General features: G+C 43.8%; 1 protein-coding gene across 1 annotated transcript in view; it reads left to right on the top strand.

Annotated features, from left to right (window-relative positions):
* PLCL2 (phospholipase C like 2) overlaps positions 1-15772 on the top strand; it is a 191041-nt gene that overhangs the window by 111992 nt on the left and 63277 nt on the right. The window contains exon 3 of the mRNA XM_036849869.1: positions 2013-2216. Within this exon, the coding sequence (XP_036705764.1) occupies positions 2013-2216 (204 nt within the window). The remainder of the gene's footprint in view (positions 1-2012; positions 2217-15772) is intronic.

Raw genomic sequence — 15772 nt, 5'->3', positions numbered from 1 at the left:
GGTGAGCCTGTAAGCAGCCCGCGGGTTTATGTATTGAGCCTGCTTTTGACTCTGGAGCGCAGCTATCTAACTGTGTAAGTAAAAGACACGTGACACCTGTATTTATTAGACGTCTGAGATAATAATTACCTCTGAACCGCATAGTGGCGAAAAGCAATCAGTCAGGGTTAGGTATGTAATTAAGGATTGTCCACGTGTCTAGCAGGATACTGGGGCTACCAGTGATGCAGAAAGAGGCTGCGAGGGCCACCTCACACACGCACCTGCCCCAGCCCATCCCAGTGTGTGATGGATCACCGCTCAGTGTGTTTAAAAACGATAAAAAAAAGATACATATATATATATATATATATATACACACACACACACACGTGTGTATATGTATATATAATCTTTATAACTATTATGAGCAGAATGCCAGCAGCAAGTAAAATTAAAAGACCTTCCCACAATGGAGACATTTTGTTTTATTTCTTGCCTCCTAGTAAATGTGGAGGGTGTCTCCCTGTCTCTGAGGGTGCCATGGTCGGTGGACCTCAGCTCTGAGCAGGCCGCACGTCCGTCCCTGCCCTGCGGCAGCTGTCGTGCGCATGAAGCCGAGCGCCGTCCTTCCAGGGCCGCGTGTCTGTGCCGAACCCACATTGCAGTCGGCGCTGTGTGATGCCCCTGCCACACACGGGCGGTCGGGCCAGCGATGCGGCAGGAAACAGCAGACTTTAGTTGGGGGTGGGCAGCAGATAATAAACAAATAGGACAACGGCAGGTGAAGAAGAAGTAACCGGGGAGTGCGAGGGTGTGACCGGGGGCCCCCCCTTAGAGCTCTCAGTAAGGATTTATTGTTATGAGCAGTCAACATCCAAGTGATTTTGAACAAAATGATACACAGCTTGATGCCCATATTTAAAGCAATATTAATAAAAAGAAAATGTTTAAATGTAAAACCAATGTGCTGCTCCTTTCCGAGGACTGGGGTGTTTGAAAGCAGAAGGCACAGGGCTTGGGGGGCCCAGATGCCTCCCCTCTGGCTGCCGTGCTCAGCCCAGGTCAGGACCCAGGTGTGCCCGGGGTGACTCCGTTTTCCATTGGAATGTACCTGTTCTGGCAGCACAGCGATTAAGAGCAGAGGCCTCATCCTCAGCAGACTTCAGGTAAAATCCTGACCCCTTCACCTGCCAGCTGTGTGACCTCAGACAAACAACAGAGACGGGCCACAGCTGAGGCCGGCCTCCTCGCGCCCAGCGTGGCTGGTTGACAGGGTCAGATGGGGTCACGTATATTACATATGCCTTGCACACAGTGCTCAGAGAACACCGACTCGTGGCTTTCTACAGTATGGAAGGGTTTCCTTTAATGGGAATTTTAATGGCACCTCTGGTGATTAGAGAAAAAGAGCATTGAGAGCAGAAGGAGAAGCAGCATGGAGACGGGACTAGGGGAAGGGAAGGCCGTGGTACCGGGCAGGAAGGTCTCCCGCCGGGCACATCTCCACGGAAACCACAGCCTCCTCCAAGTTCCTTTAGCTTTGGAACCAGCTGGTATGAACAGGTGAGAGAGACTCAAGTTTCTGTCTTGCAAATATTCCTCTTTTTTTTTTTTTTTTTTTGGATGGCTGGCATATTTGATGCTTATTTTAAGCCTGATTTTTTTTTTTTTCTGAATCTTTACCTTTTTGAATGCAGAAGCCATTTTTTTGTTTGCTCATAATTACATATCAGCATTAGCACTGCTGTGAACTTTGATCTGAAAAGCAGCTTTGCCCTTCGAAAGAATTTAACTTATTTGCCTTTTCCATACTTTTGATAAATTGGTATTACAAATATCTATAACTATGTTTACTTTGGAAAGTAGCCATTTTTCCCAGGATAAGATAATCATTAACCATGTCTGTCATAACACTGCTAGTAACTGTTGTATCAGGCAGTCCAAGGATAACCAAGTATATTGAGTATAACATCCATGAGAAATTAAAACCCTGGTGAATGACAAAGCGCCTTCTTCTTTCCATTGAGCAGAATGCAGTGGTGTCCTTCAAGGAGCTGTGTGGCCTCTCCTCCGTAGCCAACCTCATGCAGTGCATGCTGGCGGTGTCTCCCCGCTTCCTGGGACCTGATAACATGCCCCTGGTGGTCCTGAATCTCAGCGAGCAGTATCCCACCATGGAGTTGCAGGGAATCGTGCCTGAGGTTCTGAAGAAGATCGTAACAACTTACGACACGGTGAGTGGCTCTTTGCACTTTTATGGAGCCCAGGGGAGAGAGGTGTCTTAGGACAGTACCCCGACATGCTTAGGAGCTCTTGCTGAGGTGTGCTTTCCTAGTTCATGCTTCCTTTACCTGTGCTGGAAAAGTTATCCCCCTGATGTTGCTGTATTTGAAAGACTTTAGTGTTTTGTTGTTGCTATTTTAGAAAGCAGGATTCAGACAGCTTTTCAAGAATGTATCCGAATTGATTTCTAAAGCATACGCTATTTTCCACATATATATAGGAGGGAATTTTTTTAACCTTTTCCTGCAATCAGCCATTGAGTCACTCATTTTTATTTTGTTTTCAAACTGGTAAAGGTGAGAAATTTAGGTTTTTTCCCTAAAATACACTTAAAATACCATCAGAAGCAGGTGCTTCCACTACATGACTCTATATTGTGCAATGTTTTCCTTCCTTATAGCAGCTGCTCTGTGGCGCCTGTGATTGGTAATCAGCTTAGCGTTAATGAGGAATCCGCAGGACACCTAGAATATTGCATTTTTGCACTTAAGGTCTATCTTGCGTTTTCCTAATCTCTTCCTGCTCTCGCTGTACTTTTTGATTTATCTATCGTAACTCTGAGGGATGAGTTAGTGGGTGAACAGTACCGTTTCAAGCTCGCGGTGTAGCTGAAGTTGTCAAAACACCGGTGAGCGCCGCAGGTCCTCCCCTGCGGTCCGGGTTAAGGGTGGTGCTGGACACTCCCCTCCCAGATGGGCGAGGCTGTCAGCCTGTACCGCCCGGGTGCTCAGAGGTAAGAGGCCTTACCCACCACCGCCTCCACACTAGAAGCAGGAGCTCCGACCACAAAACTCAAGGCTGCTTCTCAGGTAGCCTGCTGTGGTCTAAGACAAATCAGGAGTGGCACTGTAAACCTTACAGAAATATATTTTTTTTACTATTCTGTAAGTTGACCTGAAAGCTGCAATTCGGAGGGATTTATACAATTTCCAGGAAAGAAAAAAATGCTTTAGGTCAGCGTTTACCACAGTGTCTGCTGAGGAACCTTGGTTTCTTAGGATATTAATAAGTGTCACATGGGAGAAAGGGTTCCATGTTGAAATAATTTAGGGAAATACTGGTTTGAGCAAAATTAATCAGATGTCTTCACTGCGGGACCGCGTGGGGCCTTTTGTTTGCTGGCAGTGGCTTTCCAAAGGGTGATGGACATAGTACGCCCTATTTCACAAACTGTCTTGACCGTGGGGTACTATTTCCAAAAACAAAAGTGTGGAAGGATTTTTGCTCTTGATCTTCTTCACTTCTTGGCCTTGTTCACCCAAATCTTTGGGTGCATAAGATCTGGAAGTCCAAGTCAGAAACATGCAACATTTTTTTTTCTTTTGCTCTCTTTCCCCCAGTTTTATTGAGAAATAATTGACACTCATGTATAAGTTTAAGGCGTACAGCATGATGGTTTGATTTACGCATATTGTGAAATGATTACCACAGTGGGTTCAGCTGACATCCATCTTCTCATATAAAAAGAAGGAAGAAGAGAGGAAAGGAAAAAACAATTTCTTGTGATAAGAGCTCTTAGGATTTATTTTCTTAAATTTCCTGTGTATCAGTCATCATGGTATATATTACATTCCTAGGACTTATTTATCTTATAACTGGAAATGTCTACCTTTGACCATCTTCCTTCAGTTCTCACTGTCTGCACCCTTCACCTCTGGTAACCACAAATCTGATCTCTTTTTCTATGAGTTTGGTTTTTTGTTTTTGTTTTGTTTTGTTTTACTTTCCACATATAAGTGGGTCATACAGTATTTGTCTTTCTCTGACTCATTTCACTTAGCATAATACCTTCAAGGTTCATCTGTGTTGTAGCAAATGGTAGGATCTCCTCATATTTTAATATATATATGTATATCTCACAACTTCTTTATCTATCCATAGACATTTAAGTTGTTTCCATATCTTGGCTATTGTAAATAATGCTGCTATGAATATGGGGGTGCATGTATCTTTTTGAGTCAGTGTTTTTATTACCTTCGGATATATTCCGAAAAGTGGAATTGCTGGATCATATGGTAGTTCTGTTTTTAATTCTTTGAGGATCTTCCATGCTGTTTTCCCTAGTAGCTATACTAATTTACATTCCCACCAATAATAAGAGTGCAGTATTTTAAACAGCTTATCAGTTCATTACCTTAAGAAAAAGTGGTATTTGATCTTTTTCCTAAGTTCCAGTGCAATAACCACACATTGTAGCAGGTGCTACAGGTATTCCCTGCTCTTTCCAGCTTAGAGTTCACGGTGATGTAAGATAAATAAGGACCGAACACTGGACACTGCAGGCAAACTGCAGGGAGTGGCGGTCACCCTTCAGAAAGAAGGACGGCCAGGGGCAAATGTGTCTGTAAACATGGGTGGGGGGAGCACTGTGCTGGGTGCTGGAGGGGCCACAGGCATGAGCATAAGGGGTCCCTGTCCTTAGGGAGCCGTCCAATCTGCTAGGATGGCAGCTGGGGAACAAAACAAAGAAGCTTATGCTGAGATTCCTTTGGGGGGAAAAGATGGAAAGATAGGAAAAAGAGGTAAAATGGAAAAGTCTGAAGAGCTCTTGCATGCTGTGCCTCAGGCTACCTAGTTAGTTTTATGAGAAGAAGCCCAAAGAAGTAGCTGATATTTGTAAATGCTTTTTAAACTTAAGCCACAAATAAAATCGTTAGACATTTTGCAGACCCACGTCATTGACCAACATCTAAGATGACTTACCGGCTCAGGTGTGTTACTGGTCACGCAGTGACATTTCTTCATGGTAACCTTTTTAACAGGACCTTCCTGAGAGTGGGATGTGGTGCCCCAGGGAGGTGTTAACTGGAAGGGTTGGTACCCAGGCGCTTGTCCAGGCTGAGCCCAGAGCGGGAGTGCTGGGTGGATACAGTGCCCACCGTATCACTTCCCCCGCCCCTTCCTCTCCCTGGGCTGGCAGATGATAACATTTACTATGTAACTCTTATCTACATACAACTTTATAATTGTGTTGTTGTAGAAATGATAAGACAGTTGGCTTGCTGACATTTTTAAAGTTGTGAAATTAGTCTTACATAATGTCTCATTGACATAGCTGGGCTGCGTTATACCCCTAGCTTTATTGATTTGTTCTCCTTTTCATTCCACCTGATAAACTAAGCTATAAAGTACTTAAAATTAAATTCAAATTTTTATAATTTGCCTTTTAAAGATTGTCATATTGCTATGGCAATATTATAGCTCTTGTAATATTTTATAGTCCATTTATTAGTGACTTAATTATTTCTCACCTTCTGACAATTAATTTATTAAAGCTAGCTAAAGAATAGATGAAATACTGATGGGAAATGTCATAAGGTCTTGGATAGCCTTTATTTTTGTAATGTTTGTTATATTGAGCTTAACCCAAAATTAGCCTTAGAAATAAGATCTTATTTCATTTCGTTGACTTCCCATTTATAGTTTGAAGACTCCAAATGAAAAGTAAGCGTAGTTTGAGAAATCCACCCCTCCCCACAAAGTCCTGTGTTACTGCGAGTCTGCACTGCTGAAGTTGCCCTCCAGTGAGGACTGCGGTGTCTCCTAAGAATGTGCAGATATGTATTTATGCTGTGAAGATTGTGACTATTTTTCTGTCTAAACTCTTACTAATAAACGAGTTGTAGCTGAAATATGTCAGTGTCTTTGTGAAAAAGGAGAGTGCAGGGAAGGAGCTGATTGTGGAAATGTGGGCACCATGTAAGCCGGTGTGGAGGCTAGGAAAGAGGGCCCACGCTCAGGGTGGCCTGCAGCCCCATTTGCCTGGGACAGACCCTGCTTGTACACCTGTTGTCCCAGCATAATTATTAATAGTTCTCCCTTTAACCCTTAAAAGTGTCCCTGTTTAGGTAATTAGTTGTGTGGTCACCCTGCCCACGGCCCCTAGATTGTCCTAATGGCCCTTGTGATCCCACCAACAAACAGGTCTTCAGAGTGGCCCAAACTGTGGTTTTTTGCCCTATTTGTGGTCCCTCCTTGGATCCCGGAAGTGGTGAGGTTTGAGGCTGGGACGTTGCTCAGGAAGGCGGGTGTCAAAGCCACTCGGGAGCAGAGGAAGTAAAACACAGACACCTTCTTAGATCAGGCAGATGGGGGAGAAATAGGGAGGGACTGGTCTGGAGAGTCAGGGTGACTGTGTGGTCACACGAGGGAGGCTTTTCTTCCCTGGAGGAGTTCACAGTTTAGTGGAAGAGATGAAACGTATCCAGAGATAGTGAGAGGATAGATGATAGATAGATGTGTTAAAATATGTAAACAGATTATTTGGATGTTCATGGGAGAGAACGGTCAGTTTCAAGTTTAGGAATTAGGGAGACTTCAAGGAAACACTGGCCTCTGACCCTTAAGAACGACTCAGATTTCAGCAGGTGAAGAAAAGGAGACGGTTGCAGGCTGAGTTCACAGGGTGAAACACCCTCAGAAATAGGAAGCACGTGTTCTAGGAAATTCAAGCGTGGACCGTGGGAGTTCTTGCACATTTTTGAGCAGCAAAGGGCCATGCTCAGAATTAAGATTATGGACTGTGGGAGGGTAGGGGTGAAAGAGAACTCAGAGGCCGCCTGCTGAGCGTCTTTATTTTGCAGATGAGAAAGTGGAAACCCAGTAGTGCATCAAATTAATGGCAGAACCATTAATGGTTCTAATGGCAGGTTTAGAGCATGACTAGTCTCTTTGTCCGGTTTTTGCCCTGCAGTCCAGAGCAGGAAGATGAGCCATGTGTGGTGTGTAGATGACTGATGAATCTGCCCATAAAGCCCAGATAGCGCCAATAATCATGATCTGACGTTGTTCACGTGGGGCTCTTGAAGTCCCAGGTACCGTATTTCTGATTCTTGCTCCCCCATGAAGGTGGAGAAGAATTCGTCTTGCATACTTTGGCGTATGTCAAAAGGCAGATCTGATGAGCTTAAAATAAGGAAGACTGTATTCAACAGATTAAGTTCCACTCAGTGGAATCTGATTATAAGTACCTGAATATATCTTTTGTATTATTACTTCAGAAAACAGAAAATTTAAGTGTTTTACTTAAAAGTGTGTGTCAGTGAACTTGAATGCGTCCACTGCTGAGAATCAGATATCACAGTTGAGCTCATTCTCTCATGTGTTTAAAGGCTGGTTTGGAGAAGATAAGGATTACGTAACCTGAGTAAGAGATTCTGGCGAGTGAGTGGGTCCCCCCTCCGTAACACACAGTGCTCCTGGGATGGTCTGCCGGGAGGGTTCAGGACCACGTCTCCCCTCTCCCGTCATCCATCATCTTTTTTTTTTTTAATAAACAAATTCTTTTTTTTTTTTTAAATGAGGCATGTTTTATTTATTTATTTATTTTTAATGTAATTTTTATTTATTTATTTTTTTGGCTGTGTTGGGTCTTAGTCTCTGTGCAAGGACTTTCTCCAGTTGCGGTGAGCGGGGGCCACTCTTCATCGCGGTGCGCGGGCCTTTCACTGTCGCGGCCTCTCCTGGTGCGGAGCACAGGCTCCAGACGCACAGGCTCAGTAGTTGTGGCTCACGGGCCTAGTTGTTCCGCGGCACGTGGGATCTTCCCAGACCAGGGCTCGAACCCGTGTCCCCTGCATTGGCAGGCGGATTCTCAACCACTGCGCCACCAGGGAAACCCCATCCATCATCTTTTTATACTAAAGTGGTTTTTACCACCCTTTTTAATGTCGATGAAAGTAATGATTCAGCTCTCCAGCTATCTTTGCTTATTAGTTTCAGATTTACCGTCTGCTTTACGCTTAAATTTTTTAAAATGTTATGAGATCTATGCTAACAAATAGAGACCAAGATGTCAACATTGTTCCTCGACTGAGAGAAAACACTGAAAGTTTAAATATTTTGTGAAGTGTTACATAAAAAGAAAGTTCTCTTTAAAATTTTTTCATTGGACTTTGAGGGCAGTATTCTTGGTGAAAGAAGCCAGACACAGAAAGACAAGCCCTGCGGGATTCCACTTAAATGAGGTATCTAAAATAGTCAGATTCATAAAATCAAAGACTAGACTGGTAGTTACCAGGGCCTGGGAGAGGGGGAGATAGGACGTTATTAATCAACAGGCATGAAGTTTCAGTTAAGTGAGATGGAGGAGTTCTAAAGACCTGTGTACAGTAGCACCTTGTACCTCTAGTCAACAGTAATGCATTGTACAGGTAAGCATTTGTTAAGAGGGGTAGATCTCATGTTAAGTGTCCTTATCACATAAACATTTTTTAAAGAAAAAAAGTCTTTTTCCTTGGTTTTGCTACAATTTTTCTGCACTATGAATATGCTTCAGTCATTGTAAGTAAATTGACGATGAAGTCACAGGGATGAAAAGGAGAGAAGAGGAAAAAGGAAAGAAAGGATGCCCAGCTCTGTCACAGACAGCATGACTGTTCACATACACAGTGGCGGACTCTCGAGCAGCCGATCTGAAATTAATTTGTTTCCATCTTTTACAGCTTCACAAAAATCTTGATTTTAATTGCCTCCACACTGAATTAAGACAGCACTCTCTGAGGAATCCGTTTATCCAGTAGAGAACAGTATTTTTTAGTGTTTAAAAAAAAAAAAGGAACAAGATGCTTTGTCTAGGAGCATGTTATTTGCTTGCTGTGAATATTTTTATGTAAGTTACTGAATAGTCCCTTCTACCTCATGGCTTTAAATATTCTTAAATAAAACAAGGTCCTTTAAATATAATATGAGAAACGAAGGGTTTTTTTCTTACACAGATATGTTGGCACTCGGCATGCACATCAAGAGTGCTCTGCTGTATGTTGTTGGTGTGGGATCCTGTATTTTGTCTGGTCACTGCTTAACGCAGGGAAGAGAGAAATCACACTTCATAATTGATGGAGTCTCTGCCCATCTGGACCAAGCAGAGATCATGTGTAATAAGGTTATTATTGATCCCCATCTCCTCTGTGGCTGCTTTTATCACTCTCCTGCCTCAGAACTTGACATTAAAAGCATCTTTTAATTGGAGGTGTCAACTCTCCCAAATTTTATAACTGTAGAAAAATAGAGTATTATGCCTTGGGATAAGACTGAGCTACAAAGAGGGGGAAAAAGAGACAGATTAGGGAAAGGTGAATGTACCCTGCTACAGGGGGGAAGAGCAGAAACCCAAAGCCTCTAGTTTAATTCAGTGACAGGGGAGGTCCAGCCAATGACGTTTCCAAAACGGTTTCTCTGGCATCATCGAAACCATACAGCTGACCCACTTCAGAGCGACTGCCAACCCCACGGGAAGGGAAAAGTAATGTTTAAAGGATGGAATGTGCTGATAATATCACTCGTATCATCAGATCAGATATAGAGGCTGCCACTCAGCCATCAGAAGCAGGGAGATTGAGAAACTTAGGGGAGATGGTGCTTCACGGTGTGATATGGTGGTGATTGCACGACTGTATCTCTCATCCGCTTTTCATGTTTTACATGTCTCCACAGAAACCATCGAGGGACACATATGTAGAAGTATTCTTACACACACACACATATACACACACACACACACCTGCAGATACTAAGCAAGAACAGTTGCGAAACACACACCTGCAGATACTAAGCAAGAACAGTTGCGAACCAGTAGCATTTTAGGGGCTGGCAATCCCCTTGAAAGAGCCTTCATCAGCGCCTGTTTTTTACCAGTTAAATTTGATACCCAGCCCCAGACTCTCTGGGAGGACAGAGATGCAAACCTTAACAGAGTCCCACACGTTGTCAGATGGTGTCTTCAGACGAGAAGTGATAAAGTACGAAGCGAGCCACTGTACCATCTGACGCACCAACTGCAGATACTATTCTGCAGTTTACAATTCCTGAGTAACTGCGGCGCTGTCCCACCGTACTGGTAAACGAGAAACGGGAGCCTGCTATTGGCATCACTTCAGCCCTTGAACCAAGCCACCTGGGGAGCGGTTATGGGGCTGTGGCTCGGGGCCCTGTGTTTGGTGGGGTCTCCCACTGTTTGACTTCTCTGTTAGAGCCTTTCTGTTGCTTCTCAAGGGGGCAGAACAAGATTGCTTATTTCTCGAACACTTTATTTCACTGAATCTGGTAGGAAATATGTATGTAATATATCTGGAACCTAAAGCTCCAGAAAAGTTAGGGAACTTCCTTTTAAGCAGATGCATTATGCAGAAGAACACTACTACATTTTTGATAAAACTAAGATCGTTGAAGTGCTGTAGTCTTTTTTTCTTCCTGTGCAAGAGGAGAGGAATTGCTTCCCATGTTCCCATCAGATCCCACTTGAATGTGGGATTTTGCTCTTGTATTATTCCTTCAGTGTTTATTTTTGATATATTCTCTTCTTGACTAGAAATAATTTATTTTGTTTCTTCAGTGGCTAAAGTTACCTCCTTAAGTTGTTTTCTGAGTCCTTCTTTCTGTGAAAGACCCACCAGGACATTTTTTTCAATATTTATTTGGGTGTGCCGGATCTGTAGTTGCAGCGTGCGGGATCTTCCTTGTGGCATGTGGACTCTTAGTTGTGGCATGCATGCGGGATCTAGTTCCCCGGCTAGGGATCGAACCCGGGCCCCCTGCACTGGGAGCACGGAGTCTTAGCCACTGGACCACTAGGGAAGTCCCCAGGACATTTTTTTTTTTAAATAATATTTTAATGTAACATTTTAAAAAAATTTTTGGCTGTGTTGGGTCTTCGTTTCTGTGCGAGGGCTTTCTCTAGTTGCGGCGAGCAGGGGCCACTCTTCATCGCGGTGCGCGGGCCTCTCACTATCACGGCCTCTCTTGTTGCGGAGCACAGGCTCCAGACGCGCAGGCTCAGTAGTTGTGTCTCACGGGCCTAGTTGCCCCGTGGCATGTGGGATCCTCCCAGACCAGGGCTCGAACCCGTGTCCCCTGCATTGGCAGGCAGATTCTCAACCACTGCGCTACCAAGGAAGCCCCCCAGGACATTTTTTAAAAGTCTGTACATCTCTCAAATTCTGAGTGTCCTCTATCAATAATAGACGTGGTTTTCTTGGTCAGTCGCCATGTGCATCGGCGGCTGGTCAGAGCTGGGAAGAAGCGTTTGCCTTCCTTGTCCTGGTTTGCTCGGTCAATTTCCTGTCCCCACTAGGCTTCGAATAAACAGAATTGGGCCGAGTGGAGACAGCAGCGCTGGCCGACTTCCAGTTTCTTCAGCCTGTTGTCACCTCATGCCTGTGGGGCAGAGATTGAGTTCAGACCACACACTCGGCCCATATGGGGAAGGAAATGCAGCTTTCCCAGCTCTCTTAGGGGCAGGTGGGTGTCCCTCAATTTTAGTTCCGTTTCGTAACCCTGATCCATTGCCTTAATTCACATTATCCATTTTGGGTTGTGGTTGCTTGGCTCTTTAGGTAAAATGCTCAGTCTCTCAGACTTTCTCTCTTCCCTCAGCTCATCTAAGAGTGGCCACTGGCTGCCTGGAGAGGGTACGGCTGCAGAAAGTCTCCTTTCTGTGTCCTTGCTAAAGAATGTCCTCCTAAAGCTCACCACCGCCCACCCCAGTGCACCTTGGGGCCGGTGCGCGCAGCGCAGGGATTTCCTGGCTCCGTCCTTCGTCCTCAGGGCTCCAAGAGGCGGGCTCCCAACGTCCCCTTCACTGCCCCTTTCCTCCTCCTGTCCTAGGGCTGCAAACGCTTGGCCCAGCCGTGGTCGGTGGAGGGGCATCTCCTCTACCCTAGGGGTGATGTTCTGGGACCTATATGTGTTGTTCCTTGATATGTTAAAATAATTTAGAAAAGAGTTTCTCCTTGACAGATCCTGACTGTCAAGCCTGTCGTTTTGGTGGGAACCCAAATAAAAATCTAATCTGACCTTTAAAACTGAGAAGTGTCTTTGTTTTAACACGATAGCTGCTTTTCACCCAGGCTCTGAAACTTGCTCTTTGAGTAGGTGGAAAGCCCCAGGGCAAAATGATTTATAAACTATGGCAACATCGCTGGGGAAAAAACAGCTTTACACTCTCCCCGTTACACCTCCCACTGCTGTCGCCATGCAGCTGGCGGCGTTTCCCTCCCCACGGGCCTTCATCTCCTGGATTCCCAGAAAGACAAACTTCCGGAAATATCACCTAGAGAGAGACCTGGGTGCTGAGGCAGAGTCAGAAGTCTGACGTGCCAGCTGTAAGAACTAGGAATTATGTAATGATCATCAAGAGAAACGGAGTCTGAATACTTTGACTAGTGTTGTTAAGTGAATAACATTCTTCTTAGAGCATCTTGGAAATGTGGCCTCCCTTTGGCATGTTGGGATTGATGAAGAATTTATGTTAAGCCTAGTAATTGCCAAGAGAGGGAAAAAAGGGGGGAAATAACTCTAGGGACATGTATCTCATGCATATAGTCTTGTAGCAATTGAAGTTTTCCAGAATCAGAATTTCTGATTTGCTATTGAAACATGCATCAAACACTATTAATAGTATATAGCCGGGGCTTCCCTGGTGGCGCAGTGGTTGAGAGTCTGCCTGCCGGTGCAGGGGACACGGATTCGAGCCCTGGTCTGGGAGGATCCCACATGCCACGGAGCAACTAGGCCCATGAGCCACAACTACTGAGCCTGCGCGTCTGGAGCTTGTGCTCCGCAACAAGAGAGGCCGCGACAGTGAGAGGCCCGCGCACCGCGATGAAGAGTGGCCCCTGCTCGCCGTAACTAGAGAAAGCCCTCGCACATAAACGAAGACCCAACACACCCAAAAATAAATAAATAAATAATTAAAAAAAAAAATATATATATATAGCCCTTTCTTGAAGGGAACACATTTTACACCATCTGGAATCTGTTTGACATCTTGAAGTTTGTGATCACTGTTGTGGTGTGCACAGCGTGGTACTGTGTCTACAGCCAGTTTTGTGGATGTGATTGTCCTCTGTGGTGGAAATCCTTTTCAAATAGGAAAGTGATGATCAAGAAGCAAAGGACTGAGTTGGCTTTTGGTGTGTGATAATTTATATGTCTTTAGCAGCTTGTGAGTTCCGAATCCTTTCAGATCCACAAAAGTGAAGACTGGCCAATCTAGAACCTACCTTTCACGGCTCACTGATGCGTTCAGCCTGCTTCCCCCCTGGTGTCTGGGAGCCCTCTGGCTTGCTCTGACCTTGGACTCATAGGGGAGCTGCGTCTCTCCTTGACCCTCTGACCTGTGCCGTTGGGACAGAGGGAGCTGTGCCGGCCCGTGCTGGCTGCTTTGAGAGATCATTGTGTTCCTCTCCCTCGTCGTAAGCTGTCCTGGGACAGAACCCTTGCAGCCCCCTACATATGGACTCTACTCTGAAACACCCAGCACTCTCTAGGCCACGCCCCACTGGAGGACCCAGGAAATGCACCTTCACTGTTTATCTTAGTTCTCCTAGGGTGGTGGTTTCTGACCAGATGGGGAGTTGGGGGTGTGAAGCCCATGGTGATTCTTCATCCCGCTCAGGAAGGTGGCTGCCTTTGCCACCTGAGCCTGTGGCTGCACCTGCTGTCAGCTCCGTGTGGGATTCAGAACATTCTCCAGCCAGTTAAATGGGGATGTTTTGCCTGTGTGATTATTTCAGCAGTGCTGGCTACAACTAACCAGTAAGAATCACACACGTGAACCTTTTTTTTTTTAGAAGTATTTTTCTTCTGTCAGAGATTCATCAAAAAGATGAATTGTTTAATATTTCGTTGTGTCCCATCATTGTCTGTATTCAGGTTGAAGTTTAGAAAGGATGTAAGTTGCAGTGATAACAGAATTTTATTGTTTAGCATCTCGATATTCTGTTATCATTCCCTGACTTTTCAAATGCACGATCCATTCACTGGAGCTTAACTTGATTTATTGACACCCATTCTTATATAGTTTAGAGAAGCCAATGCTTTTCCATTGAGAAAACCGGCAGCGTTGCAAATCCCATTTGGAGTTGAGTTGGAGAGGTTGACATTACTCAGATACCTCTAGAAAATTGTTAGTGGTGGTACATAGATTGGTTTGTAAATGCAATGATGAGTCTTCTCTGTTTTCATGGACACATAGTCTCTGGATGTGCAATCACATTTTAGAAGACAACTCTCTAAGAAATGGGATAGTTTGGATGGAACCTGCTCCATGAAAGTGAAGCTATCAAAATAACCAGTTTATATGAAAGATCATATGTTTCAGAATTTTTTTGAGTACTACATGTAATTGTTGACACTTACTTGGGACACCTTCTGGCATCACTTCTTGGCAGTAGGATATACTCATTTCTGACCTTTTTTTCCTGTCTGTTATGTCCCTAGTCATGACCAGGAAGAAATTTTTTAAAGGTGTTTTTCCACAGTCTTTTGAATAATGAGGCAGTAGTGATTTTTCTCTGCAGCTTGATGTATTCCTGACAGTAATATTTGGCACTTTCTAAGCTTTAAGCATATATTTTGTTGATATGTTACATTTGACCTCAGGTTTATAAGAGAAATAAAATTCAGCACTGCCTACGGATTCATTATTTCTATTTTTGTGTAGTGGGGAGGGCTCACCCCCAGCCTAACCAAACCCCTCTAATCAGCACTTGTCTGGTGGTAACTCTCCACCATACACATTAGCCGCTGTGCCAGTGGGGACCGCAGGAACTGTCACTTATTATTCTATTTTAACGGTTCCTGGTTTTCATTCTGTTCACTTATATTCACCCAGATTGCTGGGAAATAATTAATGCCATTCATCCCACTGAAATAACCACCCTTGACACCAGAAATCTGATTTTACTACCACATGAATTTATCAGTGATAAAAATAGCACTTAATAATGGTTTTGAAGTCTTTTCTAACTGAAGACATTTAAAGTTCTGAACCATAAGAAAATTACTCTCCCAGTCAACTCAGTGGGTGGACAGTATGATGTGTTGAGTTAAGTTTAACTCTGCAAGCTTAATTATCAATTAACTTAAAAATAACATGTTAAGTAGTTTAAAACATTTCTTGCCCTACTACGTTTAGTATTAGTCACATCTTTAGGGCTAACTCTTATAGATTTTTATGTGCAGATTTTATACAGGAAGTCCTTTATCTACTTACGGAAATCTTTAAGTATTTTCTTTGAAACCAATGTTGATTATTCTAGTTTTCTTTATAATTATTATACTCCTACACCAGAGAGAGATTAAATGGAGTGATACCATCATTTATGTCATTATATGGCACAAAATAATTTTAGCTTTGAATAATCACTTATCTGGTGCCAAAAGAAAAAAAAAAAATCTGTCTTTGTGAATAGAGATAGCTGTTTTGAGTATTTGGCTAAATGTAACCAAGATGGTAGTTACTCATTTTTAGTTGATTTCCTAAAACTAACCTCTAGCTATGTTATAAGTCCGTGAAAGTCTTTGACCAATGTTACAATTCTCTGTGACCAAACTTCTCCTTCGTTTTACATATAACATATGTTTATGCTTTTAAAATACTAACCGCACTTGATTTTTCATGTTCTGTTCTAAAATGTGCATGTAGCATGTCAAACTGTATTCTCTGGAATACTTTTAGTCCAGTATCACCAAGTGACGCATGGTGTGGCATTTCAGAGCAGGGTCG

The sequence above is a fragment of the Balaenoptera musculus genome, chromosome 4 (genome assembly GCF_009873245.2).
Source record: "Balaenoptera musculus isolate JJ_BM4_2016_0621 chromosome 4, mBalMus1.pri.v3, whole genome shotgun sequence".
NCBI classification, from domain to species: Eukaryota; Metazoa; Chordata; class Mammalia; order Artiodactyla; family Balaenopteridae; genus Balaenoptera; species Balaenoptera musculus.
Note: the sequence above shows the minus strand (reverse complement) of the source record. Positions and strands in the feature narration are given on the sequence as shown.